The 26,241-nt window shown below is 46.7% G+C and overlaps 9 protein-coding genes across 9 annotated transcripts; 4 read left to right on the top strand and 5 right to left on the bottom strand.

Annotated features, from left to right (window-relative positions):
- Positions 1–280: 280 nt before the first annotated feature.
- On the bottom strand, positions 281–2,092 carry F4822DRAFT_415145 (uncharacterized protein). The gene has a single exon (XM_051459203.1). The coding sequence runs from the start codon at positions 1,723–1,725 to the stop codon at positions 382–384; it is 1,344 nt and encodes a 447-aa protein (XP_051310204.1). The 5' UTR covers positions 1,726–2,092; the 3' UTR covers positions 281–381.
- A 2,518-nt stretch (positions 2,093–4,610) lies between these two features.
- F4822DRAFT_363533 (uncharacterized protein) lies at positions 4,611–5,755 on the bottom strand. The gene is made up of 3 exons (XM_051456149.1): positions 5,438–5,755; positions 4,930–5,371; positions 4,611–4,870 (listed from the first exon to the last, which is right to left on the bottom strand). The coding sequence occupies exons 1-3, from the start codon at positions 5,612–5,614 to the stop codon at positions 4,680–4,682; spliced, it is 810 nt and encodes a 269-aa protein (XP_051310203.1). The 5' UTR covers positions 5,615–5,755; the 3' UTR covers positions 4,611–4,679.
- Positions 5,756–7,407: 1,652 nt separating this feature from the next.
- Positions 7,408–8,832, bottom strand: F4822DRAFT_363485 (3-hydroxyacyl-CoA dehydrogenase). The gene is made up of 2 exons (XM_051456148.1): positions 7,565–8,832; positions 7,408–7,492 (listed from the first exon to the last, which is right to left on the bottom strand). The coding sequence occupies exon 1, from the start codon at positions 8,596–8,598 to the stop codon at positions 7,609–7,611; it is 990 nt and encodes a 329-aa protein (XP_051310202.1). The 5' UTR covers positions 8,599–8,832; the 3' UTR covers positions 7,408–7,492; positions 7,565–7,608.
- Positions 8,833–11,095: 2,263 nt separating this feature from the next.
- Positions 11,096–13,114, top strand: F4822DRAFT_363319 (DnaJ-domain-containing protein). The gene is made up of 4 exons (XM_051456146.1): positions 11,096–11,586; positions 11,660–11,718; positions 11,788–12,870; positions 12,923–13,114. The coding sequence occupies exons 1-4, from the start codon at positions 11,538–11,540 to the stop codon at positions 13,010–13,012; spliced, it is 1,281 nt and encodes a 426-aa protein (XP_051310201.1). The 5' UTR covers positions 11,096–11,537; the 3' UTR covers positions 13,013–13,114.
- Positions 13,115–13,860: 746 nt separating this feature from the next.
- Positions 13,861–15,371, top strand: F4822DRAFT_415122 (ribosomal protein L32e). The gene is made up of 5 exons (XM_051459202.1): positions 13,861–13,961; positions 14,038–14,077; positions 14,200–14,324; positions 14,420–14,541; positions 14,592–15,371. Exons 2-5 carry the CDS (start codon positions 14,038–14,040, stop codon positions 14,698–14,700), a joined length of 396 nt encoding a protein of 131 aa, XP_051310200.1. The 5' UTR covers positions 13,861–13,961; the 3' UTR covers positions 14,701–15,371.
- A 1,047-nt stretch (positions 15,372–16,418) lies between these two features.
- F4822DRAFT_363378 (uncharacterized protein) lies at positions 16,419–18,294 on the top strand. Its single transcript, XM_051456147.1, has 2 exons — positions 16,419–18,223; positions 18,279–18,294. Exon 1 carries the CDS (start codon positions 16,602–16,604, stop codon positions 17,880–17,882), a length of 1,281 nt encoding a protein of 426 aa, XP_051310199.1. The 5' UTR covers positions 16,419–16,601; the 3' UTR covers positions 17,883–18,223; positions 18,279–18,294.
- Positions 18,295–18,711: 417 nt separating this feature from the next.
- F4822DRAFT_432969 (IgA peptidase M64-domain-containing protein) lies at positions 18,712–20,580 on the bottom strand (the record flags this gene model as incomplete). Its single annotated transcript, XM_051461749.1, has 7 exons — positions 18,712–19,135; positions 19,188–19,226; positions 19,282–19,806; positions 19,854–20,012; positions 20,068–20,099; positions 20,164–20,294; positions 20,355–20,580. 7 exons carry the CDS (start codon positions 20,578–20,580, stop codon positions 18,712–18,714), a joined length of 1,536 nt encoding a protein of 511 aa, XP_051310198.1.
- A 1,780-nt stretch (positions 20,581–22,360) lies between these two features.
- F4822DRAFT_432968 (uncharacterized protein) lies at positions 22,361–23,982 on the top strand (the record flags this gene model as incomplete). The annotated part of the gene is made up of 6 exons (XM_051461748.1): positions 22,361–23,119; positions 23,238–23,321; positions 23,456–23,512; positions 23,616–23,663; positions 23,774–23,886; positions 23,961–23,982. The coding sequence occupies 6 exons, from the start codon at positions 22,361–22,363 to the stop codon at positions 23,980–23,982; spliced, it is 1,083 nt and encodes a 360-aa protein (XP_051310197.1).
- A 1,086-nt stretch (positions 23,983–25,068) lies between these two features.
- F4822DRAFT_432967 (uncharacterized protein) lies at positions 25,069–26,059 on the bottom strand (the record flags this gene model as incomplete). Its single annotated transcript, XM_051461747.1, has 2 exons — positions 25,069–25,875; positions 25,928–26,059. The coding sequence occupies 2 exons, from the start codon at positions 26,057–26,059 to the stop codon at positions 25,069–25,071; spliced, it is 939 nt and encodes a 312-aa protein (XP_051310196.1).
- Between the last annotated feature and the right edge of the window lie 182 nt (positions 26,060–26,241).

The following is a 26,241-nucleotide window of genomic DNA, read 5'->3' as shown; positions in this document are numbered from 1 at the left end:
GGTTGGAGGATCCCATATTGCCCAAGGGCGCACGGTAGTCCATTCGTACCTATGACTATGCCAAAAACGAAATACGACTAGAGGAAATGAATCGAGCGGGGAGGAAAATAGCCCTGGAGATGTTGGGGTAAGGAGATTGAATCACGCTACTAGGGTCTAGTAGGTACATTACACAGTCAAAACAGCACTATAGTCTGCATGTCTCGGACAAATAGGCTTTGGTTACCCCTCACAGTCTCTCGCACCGTCATTTTGCTTATATTTGGGGGCAGAATCTTGCGCTAGTCATTTATTTTCTACCTATGTAGGTACCTAATTACTAGAGTTCGCCCTCGTTGGCCTTAATAACGTGAACGCCTATGGCTTGCTTCGTATGCTGCTCTAAACCAAACATATAGTTTTCCATTCTGAGCCTCCAAGAAAGAAATAGTCGTTTGGAACCCCATATTGCACGTAGCTCCTCGGATAGCCTCGAACTCCGCCGCCGTTATCCAAGTAAACCGCCCAACTATCACTCGCTTGCTCACCAACGAGACGACCCACCACACCGCTGCCCGGCCTGTCTGACTTATATTTCGCCTTATAATTTAGTCTCAGGATTCCTGCTCGCTCATATTTTCCGTCCGCCGTTGGTTCAAGGACGATAATGGTATAATCTTCGCATTTCTCGTAGAATTTGCCTTTCCTTGGTAACACCAGCCCCTCCTTGTGAACACTGGGATTATACTCTTTATCGAAGTACACAGGGCAGCTGAGGAAGACATCCGGCTTGACACCGAACGTCAGAACGGTCTTTGGCCCCCGGGGCGGCGAGCCATTCAGGTGTGGAAAATACATCTGGGAAGTATTGACTGTACGAAACCTTAATGGAATAACGAATGAGGTAATTCGTAACTCTTTTTGATCCGTATCACGAAACGTACCCGCCTGGTGTTCCTGGATGATAGTGTGCAGATCAACAGTTCCGTTCCTACGTGGAATATGTATACGGACAATGCGTTCGACTACGGGGTTCTCAGTCTTCGCAGCGTGTTCTTCTGTCGGAGGGGGCTGAGTGTGCAATTGATCATATTCGCAAGAGAAGATCTCGCACACACCACCCCAGCCCGACCAAGACCAGCTAGGCAAACAGTCCCTTCGACGAGCGATAGAAGGATGTCTCCATAGGAAGTCAAAACGCAACTGTCCCTCAATCATCCGCAACGGGATTCCCCGGATGTGGGATATCTGCCCCTTGGCGCGGTCCTTGTTCAATTGGTAGTACTTCACTACGCCAAGAAAGGCATTAAGACCATCACTATCTTTAGATAAATCTCGTTTGCTATACTCTTTGATGTGCGGCCAAAGCGAATCACTTTCCCAAGGCACCACCCAGGAATGGAATTCATTCAGGTTTGTACTGTTTGACGTCTCTGTCTCCTTCCTCAATCTCTCATTGCAAAGAAACAGTACTTCATTATCGGTGAAGACGAGTCTTCTTTTGGACAGATACCCCTCTTGAAAAGTCCACCCTCGAGTAGCCCACTTGCTAGATTTGACGGTGTCCGGTCCGACGTTAGATATCTCGATCAGGCAGGTCTCGCCAATTACTGCGCGGCGTTGACAGCGTACTGGCTTGTCACCGATCCCCGGCAAGTGATCACGAGCGCTGCTGCCGAAAGCTGCGATTATCGTTAACTGGGCGTTGGAATAGATCTGGTCCATATGCTTGACCATCAAGTCCATATGCTGGGAGCTTTGCTTAATGCACTAAACTTCAATTAGCCACCGGTACGGATGAATTGTATGTTGCTATAGCACGGCGACTTACGTATTGATCAACCCATAGGTACCCGTAATGAAGTTCCTTGGTGGCAGTGATGGCATCTTGGACGACAGGTAGGAATTTTGAGGTACCCTGAGGATAATCGCCCCAAACGTAGGATAAAGCAACGTATTCGCAATTTGACGGAGCTTCGCAGACTTTTCCCGTTCTGACATCAATGACACAAAGACCCTTGGCTTCTTCCGTTTTGACTCCGTCCGTAGACCGGCACTTTTTATGGTTTTTGACGCATTGCTCTAATTCACCTTTGAAAATATTGAAATTAACTCGAGGACATTCCAGTGATCTGACTCCGACAGTCTCGCTGTTCTTGGACTTATATGCCATTATATACCGAATGTAGTCCTCTTCGTCGCCGTCTAGTATCCCTTTTGCGCTAGTCGTGGGCGATCGGACCGCTAATCTGGTCGACGGAGTCTCCTCCCCAGAATTCGAGGTTTTACGGCCCAAATCCCGACAAGCCTCCAGGCATGAATTCAGCAAATCGCCGTCATGCACCTCAGGGTTTACAAGATGCCCAATGAGGGAACAAATACGACAACTAGAGGTGAGAAGCTGGGCGCGGGACTTTTGTGTGAAGTGGAGTACGACTTTCGTATTTTTTCCGTTCGGGCAGTAGGTCGACTTGGTCTCCGTGGGCCGGAACTTCCGCCAATTTGTAACATTTGGCCAATCTACCTTCTTACAGTATTTGCAAAGAGATTCGGGGCTTGTATCATCATTGCTACCGTTGTCTCCTGTTGGAGTTGTGGTGGTCGGGGCGCAGGCATCGGACATGGTGGAGAGATCAAAGAGACGAGAACTAGTGATGGAGATGGCAAGAGTGGAATCACGTCTCCTCTTGGTAAAATATTTACGTCTGAAGAATGAAGAGACCGGAGATTTTAAAGGCCGCTAACCTCTCAATGGATGGGTTACATTTCGCTATGGCTTATACGCATTTAGAGATGAGTGTATTTGGACAAATGTTACACCAGACAACCTTCACTTTAACTCTCTTAGCTAGGTAGCAATGGTTTTTCTTGATAGCATAGGTGTCATATTAAGAGGCTCATTCACTTATGAACATTGCCTTATGATTCGTAGAGTGTTACCCAAGACGACTAATTGTAGGATTATGCTTGTAAAATTGGTCTATATTTAATGAGCTATATTCTGGTTCTAGTATCACAGCCTTGCCTAGACATTTTGGAGAAATGTCTGATCTGGTCGTTTTTGAGATACGCATTGGGTAGCAGCATGAGGCTGAACATCTTTTAATGGAATGGATTACCGGAAGGCGAAGTCGGTAGTTGTCTGAATGCTACTTAGGTGTGATTTTCATCCATCTCCAAGAGCCTATTTTCTCTTATACGAGTGAATGATTATCAACAAGTTGACAATGCGTCGAGCTGAGCCTTCAAAAGCGACTTGTGCCCGATGGCCAATGGTCGTACGTTCGTAGCAATACCACATTTATTTTGATGCGATGCACGTAGTCTAATAAGCATGATAGCAGTATTATTAATACTTGACGTCCAAGGCTGCCTTTCGTATCCAATCGAACATTGCTCTATTTCACGCGGGCTTTTTGCGTAGCGATACGGGTTCCCCATTAACCTGCAGGCCAATGCCACCGCCTCTGAAACTACTTGGATACTTTCGCCACTATCCATTTGGATCATATCCGTACCTAGCGAGGAGTCTGACTCTGCTAGTGGCGATACCGGCTCCCTGTTTGCGCTGGGCTTGGAAGGACTCTACGTTAGGGGAGACGTCGGCACCATTCCCAAGGGCTGTGTTATGGTTTAAAGGGAGTTTTATAGTCGATCTACGGTTCAATAGCGTTCTTCCTCCTCACATCTTAAGTTACGCATGGGAGGTACAGACAAAGCACAAGAGGATGCAGCGCGGCGATAAAGTATATGTGCCTGTACGTTCCGACCACCGTTCGAGGGTAAGTAATAGCGGGTCTATGGATACTGCGCGGTGATAGTCACCGAATAAATATACGGTGAGCTTCGTTACATGTATGTAACTCGATCGGCCTCGCCCAGAAGCGTTGGGAAGAGAGAAACTGCAATCGCGCCGTTGCCAATTATTGCGAGTCGTTTGTCTCTGCATGCATATCGCTTTGATCAAAATCGAGCCCCCCTGGATCGGCCAAGGCCGGGTACGCCCGACCGGAGCAGGTTCTCGTAGTCGAAATAGCCCATTTAGCGGTAAGGACCGCTTAAAATCTTCTGGTTTACTCGTTGGTGGCATTGAATATGGGAGCAGATGGGGTGAAAATCACAACAAATCTCCGAATACTAGAAAAAAACCCCCGAGTTTCATAGATCTCATAGCCCGTGATGGTACGCAATCGATACCGGCAATACTGGTACCGACGACGATTACATGGAACGACTGAGCATTAAAGACGTCGCTTGACTGATTGGTGTCTAATCTTGGTTCGGAATAAGTAGAGCTTACCTAGGTAGTTTAGAGCTGAAAGTACTATAACGTGCGAGTCGGCGATTAGCGTGGACGTGGGCACTCTTATGGGGTATCCGGGTATCTGGGTACCTGGAGTATCCGCTCGGAACACTAGACCTACCCCAGCCCCCGCCAAACGGTCGCCTTTATTACATCCTAGATCAGGCCTCGTTGTGCGCTACGTCATGGATTATGATTACAATAATCTTTTGTTAGTAGTCGCAACGAGAAAGTCCTGGCTCCACTGCGTCATATTCTAGCCACGATATACCGGTGTCACGCACTTCCCCTCGAATCCGAACCATCCCAGATATGCGCAATTCAACATCAACGCCGCGAAACTTGTACGTATCACGGGGCTCACTGTTAGATTGGTTAGACTCTGAGTGTACCTCTTCTAGGTAGTCACGACTCGAGGGCCGGATGGTTCCAGAAGTCCACCTTTTGACAAGGTTTGACAAGGTTTGACAAGGCGCCCGACTCCTGTGTCGCCAATATGCAAAGCTGAAGACAACATGGCGGGGATCGAGACGCGAACGATAGCAACAGGAGCTTCGGTTAACAGCCGCAGTAGTATGTCTACGGCGTCTGTATTCATATTAGCGATTTCATACCCAGATCAATCAGGTTCGCGCATAACAATTTACAAGTGAAATCTTGCTGAATAGCGCTTTCTGATGTTAGAGTGATTACCGTACGTCCGGTAGACACTGCTACAACACCACTGACGAAGAGGTTGTTCACGCTACCACAATGTCCAGGTAACGGTGGATTCCAAAACTTTTCAATGGGTTGACAGAATAGAAGCCTCGAGATGTTGACGCCGATGTACCAAACAATATCCAGTACATGTGCTATCCATAAGGCGACGCTGAACCACGTCGGCGTCGCACACGGGGGAAAGACGCGGCGCATGAATAATAATGCCGACGCCTTGGCTGAGGCTAAAGAAAAATCGAATGGGAAGAACATTGCATAGAGAAGCCTCAGTACGTTCGAGTAGCATTCGGGGTCGAGCGTTGAAGTATGACGATCTCCTCCACTCTTCACGATAGTAAATACGAGGGAGGATTCGCATATCGCACCGATCTAACCATGTCAACGCATTAGTCTACCTCCATGTAAAACCCCATTAACATAATATCGTGAACTCACCGCCGATATCAATACCAACCAATCATCCCACCAGAAGCCAGCCGACTGGTTCTCTCCGAGTTTGTGTAAACTACGCGAATAGAAACGCAAACCGATGGCGACCACTATGATCACAATAGCAGCAATAGCGAATGCTCGGACTTCGGGTCCTCTATTATCAGAGGGGTCGGAATCCATTATAGTATGTAATCATAAGGAGTTGACGGTATAAGTGGGAGTGATTAAGAGATATGAGCCGGACCCCATCAGTTTTGAGTCCCATAGAGCCACATTCGCACTCGGCTAGTAGGAAGATTAGAGAAGAGAGGCGAGAGATAAATAAAGGTGTATACAATTCACTAAATCCTCGACACCTTCCAGCCCTTAAAATCATGGACTTCGCCGTGGAGGAGATGGGTATACTTGTATCCTACATAAAATTATTAATATTGACTGAAATGCTTATCACATCATCCTCATCTAGTAAGGATCGATAGGTGTTATATGTCTTCCCATACTACATTGTAAGCAAAAATGCCATGCAGTAGCTGTGTCCCAAGGTACGGTACTACGATGCAAGTTAACCCTGCTGAAGTTGCTCTATAAATATCACTACCTGACGTTACGTTAAATATACGCTTACACACCACGCAGATATTATTACTCTAGTTAATGTTACTTACTCGAGTAGATTTGTGTTAATGTTTATTATTTACAATTTTTATAAGGCTATCTGGGTATCTTTATTAGGTAGTTTCGGAAGTTGTAGTTTTATACTGATTGAAAGGCTTGTTGATGTAGAGGTTTGGTCGGCGGATTAGACGGGTACCTAGGTATAATTAGCGATGGAGCGGCCGGTACACGTATAGGTCCCAGTCAACGTGGATGGCTGCTTAAGAGACATCGAGCCCACTATAAGATACCATTCATGGGTTGGTAGATACCCGAGATGCCCGAGTACCCACTTCGGCTCCTTCCCGCCGTAGCAACTCACATCCACAAAGTCGTATTTGGGTGGGGTTGGCATCATGGTGGGATGGGATATGGCGTCCGGCGTCAAAGCCTTGTGTAGTATAAAAGCACACAGTTCTTCTAATGAGATGGCATGGAGAAGTCGCAGGGAGAGATCTACATAGGAGCATAGAGTAATCAGGCCACTGCTAGTTTAAACAACGCTGTGTACACCTAGATGTGACCCCCATCCAAGCCCACCACCGTGTAACACACCTTCAACACCTGGGCTAAGACATCAGGTACTTTCTAGTTTATGTTGTATCTAGTCAGTCATCACATTGAGGAGCTGGGCAAGTCATTGTGGGCACCCAGGATTGGTTAATAAGTTTGTCCCGCAGCCAGCGTTTGAGGAGGTATGTAATCATAACCCATGGTAGTAGCTGGGTGGCAGCGATTGCTAAGGAAATTTACGATAGGCTTCTTTCCAGGAGTATTATTCGTCCGGAGGTGCTGGGAAGAGAGAAAACTCGGTCGCGGCGCCAGTGACCGCGATCCGTTTGCCTCTGCATATGTGCCGTTTTGGTCAAATTCGGAGACTGATCAACGTCTCCTCTGAATCTGTTAAGGTTGAGTATGTTTGACTAATGATCGTAAGAACTAGGAATTGGGCCTCGAAGTTCCGTCCCTATCCAAGTTGATTGTGGGACGTGGAGAAACAATTGAGTTGATTCACTCGGTGGTGAAATTGAATATAGGTAGGGATTTTGATATAACTTCCGTTAAATCCGATGTTATTATAGGGGTGCCATAGGTGCTATGTGAGCGAGAAGCAGGTAGGGTGGGGCTAGAATCGCAGCAAGGACTTGGGTACTGAAGGAGAAAAAAAACTCCTAGTTTCACAGATCTCATAGAAGATCGTGGGGGTGATGTGGGTAGTTCCGTCCGTGCTTGGAGACGCACAACTAATGCCGACGATATTAACACCCACGACGATTACGTCGTACCTAGGTAGACTTCAGCGCTGGAGACACATCGGACTAACCAATACGTTCCAACTTGGACAGTGGTGTCTTAATTTATATATGCCAAGCAAATAACACTGAGGTACAGTCTCACTATGCTCTAGTGATCGACGTTACCATCGCGGTTAGGTACCTCCTAAGTACTTAAGTATCTTGACGAGACTTCACTCACTGTAAGATGACCGTAGTATCGAGGTCGTGTGCCGATTCGTGTATTCAAGGGTATAAAATAGTGATCCCGGAGTATGCTCCATGACCAAGATAAAACGATTTCTTGTTGCCTCCATCCAAATCGAACCGATACAACGCCCCACCGAGATCCGTCACATATATGTGACCGGCCTTGAGATCCACCTTGATACCAATTGTGTCGTGGAGGTCCCTGACGAGAAGCTCATAATCCTTCCTAGGAAAACTTCTTACGGTACTATCCTGAATCGGCGCCAACTTATCGAGACGGGCCCGGTTGACGCTGTTTCCTAACGGTAGCTCTCCACGATCCGTCCAGTATAGATACTGGTAGTCTCCTATCTCTGCGATAGTAAGGTCAATGGGCTCGGGCAGATTATTTAAAACGCATTCGATGTCGCTTCGGTTCTCAGCTGTTTCTCCCGCAGGTAATTCTATGTTGGCTCGAAATACCCGCCCAGCGTAGCCTTTAGGGGGCCCTTTTTGAGTCCAATAGAATTTCCCTTCCGTGGGGCAGACGGCGACTCCGACACACCATCTCCGATCTGACGCATCCTCGTCCTTATCTAAATCCCCTGCCTTGATCAGTACCTCGAGTTCGGACCCGTCCAAGTTGCATCTCAGCACGCGCATTCCTTCGCGATCTGCAAGGTATATTTTGGAACTGAGGGGCTCAATGACTAGCTGCTTGGCCGTATGGACTGTGCCCTTCGGCAGCACGACTTTGATGTCTTTTCCGTCCATGTCGCAACTATACAGAGAGCCATCATGAGTATCCGAGCAACCCATGTTCGTCCAATAGATCCTGCCTTGGAATATTTCGAGACTATCGGGTAGCGTTTGACCCGTGACTAGCTCACGAATTGGTGTTTCGTTTTCTGTTCCGACTAGAATCCGACCGGAGATGAAGATATCCATGAAGTCTTTCGCAGACAGTCCAATATCGATGAAGTAGATCAAAGGGACGGGGTTGGTATTGTCGCTACCATTCTCGTGCCCTGCCACCATGTTTGACATATTGGAAGATAAGGCCCAGTGATCCGCTAGAATCCGTATTTAGGAGCTGTATAATAGAGCAGAATTGTAAAAGCCTACTCTGGCATTTTCTCAATAGCAAGCTAAGGGGATATTTGGGTATTTATGTAAAATGATGCAATATACAGGATGGGAGCGTGGGTATCAATTTCACATGCCAATGAAGCGAGCTGAAGGCAAATATAATGTATTAAGGTCGCTGATTAATTCCGGAGTCTTCGTGGGTAAATTGCGCCATGATATAGGTATCCGGTTAAGCCCGGCTCCCATGTGTTACCCAAAACCATGCAGCTCCGGGAGTCGATGGTACCTTGCCATTACTGTACTTCGGAATGCATACAGTACGATATGAGACAATAATTTCCGCCCCCTGCCGTATTCTGACTACTTATATGTGGATCTGAAAGCCAAGTCGGAGCGGTAATAGGACTTCATTCCACTATATTTCTTATTAGAGTATCACAATATACTCACATAAGAAAGTTTCGCCGCTTAGACGGCAGTGAATGTAGTAGTTCCTTTTGGACGAATCCAGCTGCCCTGGTATACGATCATCGGAGTATGCAGCTGCACACTGGCGAGTCCGAGTACTGCAATTGAACTTGTCATGTGGCTTACATCGGAGCGACGGCATTACGGTGTGGCCGCGAAGGCCGATATGAATTCGGATCCATACAAGCGGTATGCCTGGCAATGATGTCGCCGGATATGCTGTTTAGGCCTCATCTCGTCAGAAAGATATGTTCGCTAGAGTATTCTAGTTAACTTAGATATCATCTCATCTTCCACAGAATCCTTCGCGGTTTATCACCACGAGATCTTGTCGGAGCGCTAACGAGCACCAAATGACCCAAATAGTTACGACGCCACGGAGGTCCGTACGACGTAATCATGGGGTTCTCAGCTAGCCCCGTCCCCGTGCCTCCGTATATGTTGAAGGTGTAAAAAGAAAGGGGCGAGGATGATTCAAAGCGCAGCGTTCTTCTCGAGCGCAGGGCGTACCAGAGCGTCGGGATTCCTTAACACGAACGTCGATTTAGATGAGATACACACCTCCCGATCTCGCGTATTTCGGGGAGAACGATAGGCTCGAGCCCATGGGTGACTGGCAGCTCAGCTTGATTCATCGCTGGGAACATTATCACGATGGAGTGCATAAGTTTCTTCATGGAACTTACTCAGCAGAGGTTTTTCATGCTATCCAACGGTTGCAAGTCCTTAAGAATAACGCAGAGAGCCCTGCCAAAGCAATGACGACTTTTGGATACACAATGCGTCAGTGGCGTTCGCTAGCGTGTCTGATAACAGGCCATTCTGTTTGAACTGACAGAATCTCAACAGCGTTATTTTTGACTGCAGCAAAATCCGTTCCGGGTACCAATGAGCCTACAGTAAGCTGTCATCCTCTCTCCCATCCTCGGTCCGTGAACTCACATGGTATGCTGTCATAGAATGGTCGGGAACTCACGCCTACACCCAGGTATTCTTGAGGCGACTTACCGAGGAAAAAGGGGATCGGGGGTGTTGACAGATGTGCCAGTTTTAGAATCTTACGGAGCAATTTAGAAGACCAGAAGACTAGATTGTCATAATACCTCTCGAACGTTACGGCCACCAAGACCCCTTGTGATACATTGGGTTATTGCGACGCCGGGTCTTAGGGCTTCGTTGAGACTCAGACGAGCAATAATAATAAGTGGTGTGGCGGAAGAGGCCGGTATATGTACTATGTTGGCGCGATTTATGACATCCTCAGAAACTACAAGAGCCGTACCGATCTGCTTGGGTTCTGGATACCCGTGACAAACGTGCTCCCCGATGCTAACCGAAGCATTCCAATAGCGACCTAGCCGTGCACTTGAGTCCTAAGATAACGAAAAAGGGTGAAATAAGTATGAGGGATATAATCGCATGTGTTGATTAAATCCGAGTTGATGATTATTTGTGGTGATGATGGGATGTAACGAAGGAGAGAACAGCCCCTTTCTCATTGATGAGAGAGAATAGAATTAGAATGTGGCTGTGTGGCTAATTGGATAGATTAGTAAGTACCCACTTATATCGGCGAGCAATCCGGTAGCCCGGTTCCTCTTATCAAGCTTATCTTGAAGTGAAACCTTCTCCATTCATGGAAAGGACCCTTCGGCATCAATGGATCTTAAGGTTGGGCCTATTTGCTAGGACGACGTCAGGGCGTAGGATGCGTACTGCGCTGGGAACTTTATTAACTAATTCCGATTCGCCGGAACACGTTTAGCGCCGCAACAAGACCATTGAAGTTTGTATGTAGGACCCTATTCTCTTGGCAATTGTATTTGTCAGATGAGTAAAACACATCTTTAATACAGGTACAGTATTAGCATTATTTGCGTAGAATAAAATCATTTTAGGTTAAATTCTTTTAGATTTTAAAAAAGAGAAAAAATAAATAAATAGATGGAATAAAGCATAACCATATACACCCAAGTAAAACTTTGCATAAAAGGACTGGTATGTACGTGTGTAACGTTTATAGACACTCCCCCAATTACGTAGTGCCTTATAGGGTGTGTAAGTAGCAGCTGAAGGTACCTAGGTAATAATCCATCAATTGTTATGCTACAAGACTCAGCCTTGCAAAGTTTCTTCAAACCATTTGAACTTACTTTTTTACTTCCAAACTAAAACAAAATTAAACAAATTCCCTTTGAAAGATACAAGAATATAAAAGGGAATTGTTTACTTTGATCTGCAGTGGTGACTAGTATATCAATCATCGGGTTGATACATACCCACGTACTAAGAGGAGGGACAGACAAAATACTGCCCCGCCAAATATTTTCTACACTGGAAATCCACATGCGCTTAGTCTCTACAGCATAATCTTTGCAAAAGAAACATCACTTCTTCCTCATCTCGACACGATAATTCCTAATCCTACCATGGCAACTCCTGGACCGGGTGCTGCTAGCGACGATGTCGACCTTTATGGTAAGCAACTTACCCGCATCAATCGTAGCCTCTTAATAATATAGTACTTGTATCGCTAATTCAACTTTTTTAGAACTCCTTGGCGTCGAGAAAGACGCGAGTCCAAACGACATAAAGAAGGCATACCGAAAAGTAAGCAAATTCTACACTCCCTCATAGGATATACCTAGAAACCTGACTAACCGAATTGCCTCATAATAGCTTGCTCTTCAACATCATCCCGACAAGGTCCCCGAAGAACAACGAGCAGAGTCGGAAGTCAAGTTCAAGTCTGTAACGCAAGCCTACGAGATCCTCCGAGACGAAGACAAGCGTGCTCTCTACGATAAGCATGGCATGGCCGCATTCGACCCCTCCCGAGGAGGAGGTATGGGCGAAGAGGTGGATATCAATGACATCCTAGCACAAATGTTCGGTATGGGCATGGGTGGCGGCATGGGTGGTCCTGGAGCTGGTCCCAGGAGGCCCAGACGCGGTCCTGATGAAGAATCCAAGTACACCGTCACCTTAGAGGATCTCTACAAGGGCAAGACAGTTAAGTTCGCCGCCAACAAAAACGTTGTCTGCGCGACTTGTAAGGGATCCGGTGGAAAGGATAAGGTAAAGCCCCAGCAATGCGACCGCTGCAAGGGTCACGGTGTTGTAGAAGCCTTCCGACAAGTCGGACCTGGCCTGGTCACTCGCGAATCGGCCGTATGCGATAGGTGTTCGGGTTCCGGAAATTACTTTAAGGAGAAGGACCGATGCAAGAAGTGTAAGGGCAAGCGCACTGTCCTGGAGACAAAGCCGCTTGAAATCTACATTCCCCGCGGTTCACGCCAGGGAGAACGGATCGTGCTAGAGGGTGAAGCAGACCAACACCCCGACCAAACACCGGGTAACCTCGTTTTCGTCCTCGACGAAGAGCCTCATGATGTATTCAACCGGATCGGAAACGACCTTTCCGCCGACTTGGACATCACTATTAGCGAGGCTCTTTGCGGCTTTTCCCGTGTTGTTCTTCAGCATCTTGATGGCCGAGGCATTCAGATCACCCACCCGCGGGGTAAGGTACTACACCCCGGACAGGTACTTAAAGTAGAGGGAGAAGGTATGCCCCAAAAACGAGGAGATGCCAATGGTGACCTCTACCTTGTTGTCAAGGTAGAGTTCCCTGAGGATGGATGGCTTAAGGATGATGCGGCCTACGAATCCCTTCAGAAGCTTCTGCCAGGCCCGCCTCCGGAGATCAAGGCCGAAGAGATTGACGATGTCGCTTACGATGACGATGCTGATATTGATGAGGTATGTTCTACCATTCATATTAAGAAAACAGACAATACTAATGCTATAATAGATGGGTGCAAACTCGGGTGATCCACGATTCGGAGATGGCTGGGAGGATGATGACGACGAAGGTGGACAGCCTCAATGCGCACAGCAGTAATGAATTACGAGACATGAGGATTGGTTTATTTGGCAGATTGTAAACGCATGAAGCCAATCCATATTCGCGATAGGAGTACGGATAACTCCCTTATAACTCGGTTCACTTAGCCCTACATAAGGGGTGATGGGTGGTGAAAACAGGATAAATGGTGGTATCCGCGGGAAAAAAATACTAGCAAGACTTTCCCTGCGGAAGGAGATTTATGGATAGATCTCCATTCCTATATTTCTATGATGGTTCCGATTAGACGGGATTAGTAATTCATATAGATCATCTCCCAATTCTTTTCGGGAAGACGCTATATGCGTGAGAATTAGCAGGCCTAGCAATATAGGAAGTATTATCCCAAGATACAATGATGATCTAACCAAAGTGAGGTTGAAAGCATAGGCCATGATACCATATTCAGTTGAAATGTGAAAAAATCAAGTGATATGTCGTACTCAGGTAGGTTATGATGTATCGTCTATCGCTGAAGCCCTACATAATGACAAGCTTATGGAAGCCCGTCGCAATTCTTTGATGCGTTCTAACTTCTAAATAAGTTTCCAGTGGCAGATCCTGGCAATAGTTCATTAATGAGCTCTTTTCCTCATTCCAACCATTCATATAAGTGATACTCATCATTATCCTACCGGATTCTCAGAGTCAAGATAGGTACGTACCGATATACAGCTGGTGGCTGAATGTGGCTTGTTGTTAAATGACCCACCATATATACCCCACCTAAAGTTGCACCTTCTTTCAATTCTCCCCACACGTGATTAATTTCACTAACCCTAACGAAAACCCTTAGTGCAAAAATCAGATTGTGGCCCATTGGGAAAAGTTTCGGTTGTGGTCCAACTCTCTACGTACCCTCCCCGAATTGATTTTTTTGCGGTAGAGAAACGATCAAATCACAACAACCACCTCCATCAAGACACCAGGTAGGAAATCAGTCAAGGTAAATACTTACCCATTCTATTATTGCTAAATTACTTGTCGCAAGGAATTATTTATACTGACAATATATTTTTAAGATGGTTGCCGCAAAGAAGCACGTCCCGATCGTTAAGAAGCGTATGTTCGACCCCGTCATTCCCCGATCTGAACAAAACATTATGAGGATGGAGAAAAATACTCGATGATGAATTATGGAAACAAAAATATAAGGATAACATATTGACGGATTGGATTTATAGGAACCAAGAGCTTCAACCGCCACCAGAGCGATCGGTTCAAATGCCTTGCCTCCAGCTGGCGAAAGCCTAAGGGTATTGACAACCGTGTCCGACGACGATTCAGAGGCAACATGACCATGCCCTCGGTACGTTACGCCTATTATCCCACGAATATCCACGATGGGAATATTTTGAATTCGGGGTGGAATAATATTTACTCATGCAAATTATCGCGATATAGATCGGCTTCGGTTCCAACAAGAAGACTCGTCACCTAACCCCTTCCGGCCACAAGGCCTTCCTCGTCAACAACACCAATGATGTTGAGCTACTATTGATGCACAACCGAACCTACGCCGCAGAGTACGTTCCCAAATTTTATATCTTCCAATGGAAACTAACAATATCTATAGGATCGCCCACTCCGTCTCGTCACGAAAGCGAATCGACATCATCGCGCGCGCGAAGCAACTAGGTGTTAAGGTCACCAACCCCAAGGCCAAGGTTACCACGGAAATTTAAAAAGTTGATGGCGACTAAGGAGGGTGTGACTTTATGGAATGGGATCCGGTTTCTCGTTTTCGGCATGCATTGGAAGGGTTTTGCGCTCTTATGGTCTACGGACGGGATCTTCGAGCTAGCATGTATTTCGTGCTAGGGAATACAAACACGCCTTCTGCGATGAACACGTATATTATGACCTAAATCCAGGTACTCTGACCGATGACCTCCCACGCCATTTACCTAAGCCGAAGGACGCAGCCAATCACAACCTCGTGTCATGGTTCGGGGGGGTACGTGTTACACCATGACACGTGTAGAGGGCAGTGTCCTTCATGATAACCGATTTGTTGTATGGGAATTTTGCCCGAATTCGTGGTGTTGTACATTGGGCTGTGTTCTAATGGCTGTGAAAAAAAATATCGAATTTGTCGTTTGACAGGTCTGCTTATCGTATTTCCCCCATGCTGAATCCTTGGAAATGTCTTGTTGAGCAGATTCAGGTTTGCCACTTTTGATTGTTTTAGCATCTCACAAGCCTGCAAGTTCATCATTTAGGAATCATCCCACCGTACATCAACAAGTCATTGGAGGAACTTTTGGGGTCTTAGATCGGTTACTGCCGCAGTTGTAAGTACCTACATATGACTCCAACCTATCTTATTATCTAGATCTGACCATATTGTAAGTGGTACGTCCGAGTAGTCATAGTCCAGTTCATTGTTAGGTTATTATTTCATTTCGCGACGCCTCATCAGCTCTTCATATCTTTACTCTTGGAGGTTCAGCTCTCGGTACCGTCTCCCCCCACGTTGGAGAGACCTGGATATTGAACAGGGCAATCAATAATCTTCCCCGGTTCGTGTCACCCGACATTTCCTTCCCGGAGCAGTTATTCGACACCTCATTAATTGATGATAAGGTAGCCTCGACAATCACACGACGAGGGTGGAAGGGAAAGTCGTATAAGATAACCTCTACTACTGGAATGCCCTCGCAAACGGTTTCCAGCTGCTGAAGTTGTTTCTGGATCGTACGCCGTATAGCATCAAGGAGCTCGATAGCTCATTATTCGCCTTCGATATTGGGTGTCAAAACCACGGGTCTTTCTTACAACAAAGACAGATTCAAAGAGTCGAATATTGAGCTGACTCAAAGCCGCCCCGGATATATAGGCAAACATTTAATTCTGTAAGTTTGGGAAATCGATCAAGCATTCAAGAATAATCAGGAAACTGATACGGCAAGGTGAGGCTAGACAATTCTAAGCGGCATCAATCATCTTTCTACGTCATTGTTCAAAGATCTAGAGTTGTCTACACGACTACTTACTTCTAGTGACTTGAATATTTGGCTTGATGAAGTGGCCTTTTGTCTAGGGAACCAAGCCGCTTTGGTGTACGGTTTCTACGCCGAGCACTACCTATACATTTCACCGTCCAAAGACATCTTTCACAGTGTCTACTCGCAACAACCATTTTATTATGGAGACCCTTTCTACTTCTCACCTTACAATTCCAACTCACTCCCAATCGACTTAGGAGTAAACTAATCATCTGATTTCCACCAGTCGAATACTTTCTCACTCTTTCAGCTTTTTTCCGCTATCTGATTCGACGGTTTCTGCGACTCGCAGAGCAATTCTAGAGTTGGCGTGGAACCATCCATTCAACAGAACAAACAATCGATAAAACGAAATCCACCTCAAGAGAAAAAACCCGAATACATCGAATCCTCATATTTCGATCATTCTTGCCTGACTTTTGATTATCCTTGATTCCTCATCTTCACGGAATCGCCTTCCACAAGGTGATTTGCCACCACCCAGATTATTACAACGGATTTCTCACACCCATCATTCCGCGAACCGAACGTAAACATCAAATTTCACGAATCTCACACTCACATTTATTTGATTCATCATGACTTCTCGACACAGCGTCGTCGCCTGCAAAGCGATACCCTCGCGTCCCGCCACCATTGTAGCCGTTTCCTACGACGTCAACAACCAACTGCGCAGCTCCATCATCGCAGGTAGTAGCAGTCGCTACGCCGCAACCAGCCCAGACCTTCCCGATGAAGGCATCTACATCATATATCAAACCCGTGCGCTACAAATCGCAGCACCGCCATGCGATAAGAGAAAATGCAGCACGTCACACTTATGCCGCTGCGACACACCCCAGTTCGCCGCTAAGAGCGCGCGTCTAGGCCGTCGCGCCAGCGGATTTAAGAAGAGAGGGATCGCCTGGCCTGTATGGAAACCTTGCCAGGATTGTCTATTTAATTGGTTGCGATTATACCCGGCGGCGGAAGCGGCGAATCGGTTGGATATGCAATGTCTACAACACCCACGAACCCTGACTTGGTCTAGCGTTGACGGCAACTACGCTTTCTTTTATGATGCCGAGTTGGAGGAACAAGCTATCCGCAGCACAAAAAACGGAGGTGGACGAAACGACGGCGTGGGCAGATCGAATGATAGGAAGGCGTATTGCTCACGACGGCTTTTTGAGTGGATGAATGGCGCTTGGACTGCGTTTGCGGAGAGTGGGTGTTGTAAGCCGGGATCCATTACGGCGGTTTCGGATTATGAGGACGAGACTGGCGGGAATGGGAATGGTGATAGGCGGAATAGCTTGGGTACAGATTCGGAGTGGGATGATATGGATATTCCGTGCGCACCGAGGAACACTTCTACCAACTGTGAAGGCGATGATTATGATTTCATTGACGATTTGATCGATGCCGAGTTTCCGAAATTGCGAGAGACGAGTCCTCCGAAGGATAGTATTAATTCGTCGTCGGAGACTAAGCCGTGCCCGCAGACCAATAGCAATTATTTCGACGGGGAAGAGGACGATGGGACATCGGCGCCGGCAATCATACCACCCAAAAACATGGCCGTCGGTCAAGGCCTTCACATTTCCACACCCACCACCGCATCCCCGATACCTTGGACTCCAGTGTATCCCTGTGGGAACAAGCCGTACCAACCGGTTGAATTAGCCGGACTCAAGCGATCGTACCTTGACCTCTTGGAGATGGCTAATGACGATGTTACCCCCTCGGAAGACGCCGCGCGTGCGAAACAGAGGAAACGAGATTCTACTTTCGTATTTCGAACCGGGGCCGTGCAAAATACGCGACGGCGCGGGTTATCGCAATTGGGACCGATTGCGCGAAGGGTTGCGCTCGCTTAAGGGTTGATGGGATCATTACGGTTGCTTATTCTTATGGAATAATTCACAGTATTTATACGCTTAATCATGGAAATACTCAACTCACCGGATTTCACAAAATATTCCGACCGCGAAAACATTCATTTCTGCCATTTCTTTTGTTTGGGGGTATTTACCGGACTACCTATGGTGCACAATACGTGGCGGGGTGGGACGGAGGCGTGCGGTCTTCGTTACGCGACGGCTCACGGGCTAGGTCAGGAACATGTCGCTATGACCACATTAAGCTCATGGATGGGATCAACCGTGGATGGGTGAGGAGGAAATGGAATGAGGGAGTTATGAACATGACTCTCGTTAAGGTACGAAACCATTTGTCATCTATACACATAGAGTCATTGTACTAACTACATCTAGTGACAGTTGGGGGTTTTCTTTTGTGTACTATTGTTTACAATACCGGGCATGGTCGGCATGGGAAGGGCGTTGGTTGCCAATACATCGGTTCAGGGTCGCGAGCAATCGCTGGTGCATAGGGCAGCATTTTCACAGATGTAATTGGTATGATATGATGGTTAAGAGATCATTAATGGATGAATATCCCCGATTTAATTGTTCCAACGCGTTTAGGTACCTGATATCTACATCATGCGCAGGCATCGTGAACAATACCAGGTAAGATATGAGCTCATCACCTTACACTTGCCTGCAGCTGAGAAATTCAACATATATCTAGTTTAAAGACAGCATACAATATTGTGAATTAGTCTTTGTTATGCGAATCGATTAACTCACTACTCCTCACGTCTTCTCTCCCTACCGTTGAAAATATTCCCCTAAGCTGATCCGACTACTCCACCGTAAACCTCTCCTTTTTCACCAATACACCAGCCTTGTCGACTTTGATCTGCTCCGTCCAAAACCGAACCTCCACCCCAAACTCCGCAACACCCGATTCGATAAGCGCACTAGAGCTATTGGTGTATTCTCCCAACGGCGTGTTCTCATCAGCGCCATACCAAAGAATCGAATACGCTTCCTGATGTGGGTTAGGCACTTGTCTGAGCTCCGCAAGAGGAAGTAAGTTAAGAGTGGCGTTCGTGGACCCATCTGGTTGAGCGACTTGTGTGACATTGTCGACCAGGGAGAGCTTGCCGAGAAGAGATAGCCAGAGACCTTCCATACAAGCGCTACAGAAGTTGGCGGAGTACGTATTGCGCATTAGGCAGAGGTCGTTGGTGGGGCGGTAGGTGGTTTTGTTAGTATCTGAGAATCTGCAGGATGTCAGTAACAGCAAAATAGGGGGTAGCGTGGATCTATCCTTACGTGGGGTATAATCCATAATATTCCAGATCAAATTCAAACCTAGGCAAAAATGTGAGAATCAACGAGTTCCGAAGGAGGTGGAGGAATCACTTACTCGCCCCCATATTCCAACACTTCAAGACTGCACAGCTGCGCGGTTCCCTCAATATCCTTATTCAACAGCGAGACTGACACATTATGCGCCCCTGGAGCCAGTGCTCCATCAAGTGGTATGTTATAAATATACCGATCAACTCCAACCTCGGGATTTATCTTCCAACCAGCGTCGTCACCATCGATATCTACCCGTATGTCTTCGCTCGCGGTCATGCCACTTACACTAACTTGAAGTAGATGCGAGGAATACGAACCAGCCGAAGTGAAACCCTGACTCCAACTTTTAGTTGTGTTCAGCAACGTCCAGGGGTAAGCTTGTATCGGCATATTAGACCGCTGGATCTTCGGCTCTGAGGACGCGTTGGTGTACCATTGGGTCCAAGGCACCGAGTTTACGGTCTTCGCCGCGTTGACGCCTTCGTAGGCCTGTCCACCGTCGTATTCCTCGCCCACGCCGATGATGGAGTGGCCGAGCTCGTGGCGGACGATGGCGGGTCCGTTGATAGGAGATGCGGTTACGACGCTATAATCATTAGTAAAGGCCTAGTGGGATTCGGTATCGCGGATTACGTGAATGTGCCCCCTAGTCCTCCATATAGGGGATCGTTCCCTAACAAAATCGGATAATCGCAGGCGTCGGTTGATTGGCATGCGGCGCGCGCTACCTCTGGTTTGTCATAGTAAACTCCTCTCAATTCTGTACCATCGCGATAGAGACCATATACCGTGCTATTGGCATGATTTTTTAGCATCTCAGCGTTATCGGGGGGATCAGGGGGCTTACTCTAGGGGTTTTCCGCCAGTACCAACGCCACTCTTCGAAAAGTCAGTGAGGGTACAATTGATGTCATTTGTACACTCCGGGCATTGCTTTGCCTACCTCGGCACTTGGTGAAAATCCGGCCCAGAAGTTCAGTACGGGGAGTACATCAAAGAATGTCTGGCCATCCGTAAGGTTCTTCGCGATAGACAAGGCATCGGCAAAGAATTTGTCTTTCTCATCCTCGGTATCTATCACAAGTAAGTTAAGATGAGTTTTCCAAATCTCTGGAGGTATTATTATATACGTACATCCATCACCGAAGAAAATTAAGTCGACGCGATTACTTGACGGCCCATTTACAATGAGCGGTTGAATTTCTAGAGGGGGCGGAGTAACATTCTGCACCGCTCGAAGATACGGAACACCATCCACTTTATAGTCTGCAAATTTACCTTCCCATTGGTGTTCGCAGTATTGTCCAAGAACAGTGCCAATTATTGCGGCTCCAAGTAGGAGGCTCTTAAGGGTGTTCATGGTGCTGATGATGGTGGGAAGCAAAAGGTGAGACCCGCTCGTCTTTGTGAACACCACCCATTCAGAAATCTATTCAATTATATTATCTATAGTACAGCTAACCGCATACTGCCGGCACTTCGTGATGTATGTGTGAATCGACCTTCCAGAAGCGGGCTGGGTATGATCCTTGTAGCCTTCCCCAATCAGTAATTTATATCTACCTCCTATCAGAGTTGGTATAGCGGCCCGTATCGCCAAGTCTCGTATCTGCCAAGAGCCCAATATATATAATCAAGGTACGGATCGGTTATCTGTCATATATCAGAGAAATAGAGATTAATAGGGTTTCATTAACCGGCTCAATAGATATATCTAAGTGGAGGCTCTTGCACACTCGTTTACTGGGCGTCCAAAAAAATATAGGCGAAACTGCCTGGGCAGATGCGACGTGCCCGAAATAAAGAAATCGACAACAGTGGGCTAAGAATCTTGCTGAGATTGATGTAGCGACAGGAAGTCGGGGGTTGATCGGTCCCACATGCCCTTTAGTATATATCTATGACACAGACTCAGTGTTGGTAGTATTTTAATTGTTACATGTAAGTCAAACTGATAAGGTACCTCTATAACGATGACTAATTCGACGATGTCAATTCCGACAGTGAGTAGATTTGATAGTGATCGTATCCAAAATATGATGAGCGATATAAGGCGACTATGGATAGTATTAAATAGGATAACTCAAAATTGGCGGCCGTTCGTCGCGAGGGTGCGCGAGAGGATACGGAAGCGTAATAAAGGTAAAGGAGAGGAGATAATTAAGCCGAACGCTACTATTCATCGCAGTCCCTTCAGAAATCAACCCCCTCGGATGATTTGTGCGGTATGCGGGAGCTTTCTTGCCGCCTCGCCGATATTCGACACCAATTCACTGCCGATATGACGATTTTGGTGGTGTCCTTCTCCCCTTAACCTTTTCCTAGTGTATTTCATCAAGATCCGGACAAATTGGCTTAAAATTACTTGAGACGTACGTAAATATACCGGATCAGGATAATTTTGCTCATGAAAAACGTCGTAAGTTTAAGACTAAATGAATTATATATGATGGTTGCTAGTACGGCTCAGTTGATCTCTACCCCTATTCGACCCTCCCACGACCAGCAAGCTCAGCCTGAAACACCACAAACATCATAAACATTCTTAGAGAAAGATAAAAGCGCGAACTATATTCCTATGAGTGCCTACTACTTAGAACCAATCACTAGTTCCTATTGATTCGGCGCTTTGGCCTTTTCTAGATCTTCGAATGATGGTACACATGGGAAATCTACGCTTCGGCTAAGTAAACCAGACATCATCCGAGTATGATCATTATATGTATTGCCAGAACCAATTCATAAATCACGAGGACCTTATTCAATTTTATTACTGGGGCATGTGTTCTTGTGTTCTCCCTACCCCCTTTATAACCAAGTCCTATGAAGCCCCTTTCATGCAGCCCATTCAGTACCCCTTTTACATTCATGATCGTGTTTCATGGGCCTCGTCGGTCGAGTCAATAATGGCATTCGCCATATTGATCAGCAAGATGTGCTGCCTTGTTGGCCCGTCTAGGTGTCTTAAGAACTGTAAGGTCACCGCAATGCGCGTACTTATGCCATTTTTCTGGCTAATCTTCAAAGCTCTCTATTTTTTTTTCATGGCTTAACTACAAGGCCTCATGTCAGGATCAGCAATAACCCAACTCTCCTTTTCATAATTCCCTTCGCGGCTCCCGCTTCGGAAGATAACCATCATGAAATTCTTTCGTAGCCTCTACCTAATTCCTATCGCTATTCGTATAGCAGTCGTGCTCGCAGGCCGTCCAGGAGGAGTCAATGGGGTTGGTGCTGGTGGAAATAAAGGCCATGCCTTCGGCGGCTCCAACCATAACGGGAATGCCGGCGCTCATGGAAATGGGTCTCCAGCGAACAAAAACGTGAATAACAATGGACATGGTGGTAACGCCGGCTATGGGTCTATAGCTTCTCATGGTCAAGGGCAGGGAAATGTCCAAGGCTCACATGGAATCAACTCCATTGTGAATGCTATCAACTCGGTAGATCAACAGGTTCATGGGGTGAACCTCGCTATACGAAGCATAAGGGCTGGCGGCAACATTGACCATCTCGACTCAACATTACAATCATTAACATCCACGATCCGGGCAACCTCTAATAGAATTGCTGCGGCTGGATCCTTCAACGATGGGGATATACATTCCCTCAAATTAGCCATCCAACCATTCCACCAATCAATTGGTACACTCGTCACGCAATTAGTAGCGAGGCGGGATACGATAGCTAGGCTTTGTGGATGCCGCGCTATACAAGGAGCTATCAACCATATACGGGGTTCGACTCGTATCATGTTTGATGGCATAAAGAATCAAGTAGGTCATGGCAGATCTTTCCACGGAGGTAAAAATGGGTTCAATTCTTTGCATTCCTTCGATTCCGGTATAGCCAGTTTCCTTAATCACGGATATGCAGCCTTCGGATTCGCCAATTGTATTGTAAGTGAGCCTACATCCAACATTCTTTCTCCGATATGAAATACGGTACCTAGTAATACTTCGGTATGGCATTGACTTAATCCATGATATATTTTTACTGACCCCATATATATATTAGGATGTTCAAGCCATTCCGTCGTCACTAAGCACCTACACAACGAGCACATGGACATCATCAACAATGACAGCTTTTACGACCGTGGTAAGCATTCCAAACCCAGTGCCTCCTCTCGAATTACTACAATCATGCCTTCAACCTTATGAACATAGACTTTGCCACCCTTGAAACCACGGCACATATCCACCAATCCATCCTAACATCCAACGCAATTACAGGTCGTCACAAACACAGTTGTTAAAACAGTTATAAGCACATCTTGGGTATCTGAATACGTAAGCCTTCTAATCGCCAATACAATTACCACTGCCTATAATTCATTCTACAGAGTCGCCAAGTCATTTACAGGGACTATTTACATCTAACTATGATATCCAGTACAGCACATACACCAGTGGATACAGTTCATATACTTGGACAGCTACTGTAAGTCTGCCCTGTGCTGCGTCCTGCATTGCCACCTCCTAATATGATAATTTCCTACACATACCCGTATCTTAGTGTTAACGTCGACACCCCCTAACACGGCTATGCAGACAGGTAATGGTCCATACAGCACTAGAGGCAATGGATATCAGGGAACAAACGTGCCTTCGGACTCCTCAGGTTTCGGCTACGGCGGAAACGGTGGATCCTCGAATACACACGGGTCAGTAATCACTAGTACTGGTACGACTCCGTACTCTTCAAGTCTTACTAACACTGACATGAGCCCCTCCTCAGCCACCGCAACGTGGACAACTAATACTTATACAATTTCGAGTTATTCGGGCCCGACTTCGTTCACGGGAAGTTCATATTCGTCGATCTTTTCTAATAGCGCCTACAGCTCATATTCAAGCACTAGTATCTTTTCTTCCTCTAGTATACCCAGTTCTATTTCAGGCACTTACTCGACATCTAATAGTGCTTTTAGCACATCTTACTTTTCAAGTTTTGTTTCTAGTATAGCAAGTTCGGAGTTGAGTACATACACTGAGAGTTTCAGTAGTTTGTATTCTTCGAGTTCATATCCTTCTAGTTCATACCCCTCAAGTTCATATACGTCATATTCTTCGAGCTTTTCTTCTTCGACATTTAGTTATAGCACGTTAAGTTCTATATCGACAGAGCTGTCTACTGGCTATACTTCTTTCACTTCCTATTTAACGAGTACCATAACTGGCATTGGAAGCACATATACTTCAACGTACACAAGCACATTCACATCACTAATCCCGAGTACTTCTACTCTTACCATTACCCTATCAGGTAGTACTCTTACTAGCACAGGATTGGTTTCAGTGACAACGACCTATACCTCCACTTATACGACGTCGGGAAGTACTTTCACATCCACCTTCACCACCACAGCAACCGGAGGACCTAGGTCAACTAGAACGAGTACCTTGACGTCGACTATTACAAATACCTTTACTAGATCGGGTAGCACGTTAACCTCTACTTCGACGAGGACGACAACGAGAACAAGGACCAGTACTCTAAGTGGCTTGCAAACAGTAACCACAACGGGTCAATATACGTCGACCATCACAAGTACATATACCAGGTCAGGTAGCACGTTAACCTCAACCTTGACAAGAACGGGAACAAGAACAACGGCGGACCCATCGACTATTACGAGAACGTTTACGAATTCGGGTAGTACTTTCACGTCTACTTTCACGAGATCAGGGACGATAGCCCAAGGGGACCCTCCAACGGGGACGTACACATCTACGGCCACAAGAACGTATACGGTTTCGGGAAGCACGTTGACGTCTACTTTCACAACAACGGGAGTTAACGCTGCAGCCGCGACGGCGACAGCGACGGCATCGGGAACTGGCCGTTATACTTCTACTGTCACGAGGACGTATACAACTTCAGGAAGCACGCGCACGTCGACATTTACCACGACAGGAACAAGTACACCGAGAGGCTCAACATCGAGAACGTACACATCCACTATTATTAGTACGATTACTAGCTCGGGGTCAACATTTACGTCCACGTTCACAACTACTGGGGTAGATGTTCTGGCGACTCCCGGTACAAACACACGTACCGTATCGGCCGCTGCAGATCCAACAGTGACGGCATTTACATCTACCATCACCAGCACTAGGACAAGCACCATTAGTGGATCGGGTTCTGGGATAAGAACCCTTACGTCGACGTTGACAAGCACCCTGACATCCACCCCAAGTGTGTCGCGCGCGGCTACGAATGCTAGCACCGGGCCAACATTAACAGCGACGAGAGCCAATACCGGAAGCAATACATCTTCCGGCACAAGAGCAGCTGCAGCAAGCAATTCCGCCGCGGGTACTTCCACATACACGACTGTGATAACGAGAACATCAAGTGGAGTAACGACTACCTTCACATCCACAGGTACGCGAACTAGGACAGCAGGCTCGACGGCTAACGCGAATACGTTCAATTTCTCGGGTACGGGTGGTAGGACATTGACCATAACCCGATCAGGGACCGTGAGCACTATCGCAATTGATTCGACCGGGGGATTGATTACGGCGTCAAGCCGTGCGACTAGGACTAATGCTTCAAGCCGTTCTAATTCGGGGCGGGCCACCGTCACTATCACTAGAGATCCAAGTACTTCTGTAAGACCATTATGCTCTTCTTCTCCTCTCGTCTTTATCTATTCAATCTCGACTTAAAATTACTACCCATGAAGATTAGCTAACACAAGAATCACAGGATTCGACAACTTCAACCTCTTCTCGGACGACAACAACGACTAGTACCTCTGGTAAAAATAGCGCGTCTATATTCGCACCGAACACGGTGTTGCTAGGAGGCTCTATGGTTGTCGGCATCTTAGGCGTGATGCTATGATTGATTACCGGATGAGTACCTACCTAGGTACCTAGACAGGTACCTACTTAGGTAGGTATCCGCCAAGGTACACGACAACCCCCCACGAAGGCGCCTAAGAATGGTATGCTTGGACTCTAGTATATATATCCTGTTGGGTTTTAGAGCCACAAAAGGGGAATGA

The sequence above is a fragment of the Hypoxylon trugodes genome (genome assembly GCF_022578975.1).
Source record: "Hypoxylon trugodes strain CBS 135444 unplaced genomic scaffold F4822scaffold_9, whole genome shotgun sequence".
Classification (NCBI taxonomy): domain Eukaryota; kingdom Fungi; phylum Ascomycota; class Sordariomycetes; order Xylariales; family Hypoxylaceae; genus Hypoxylon; species Hypoxylon trugodes.
The sequence above is the reverse complement of the archived record's forward strand: the minus strand, read 5'-3'. Positions and strand labels throughout refer to the sequence as shown.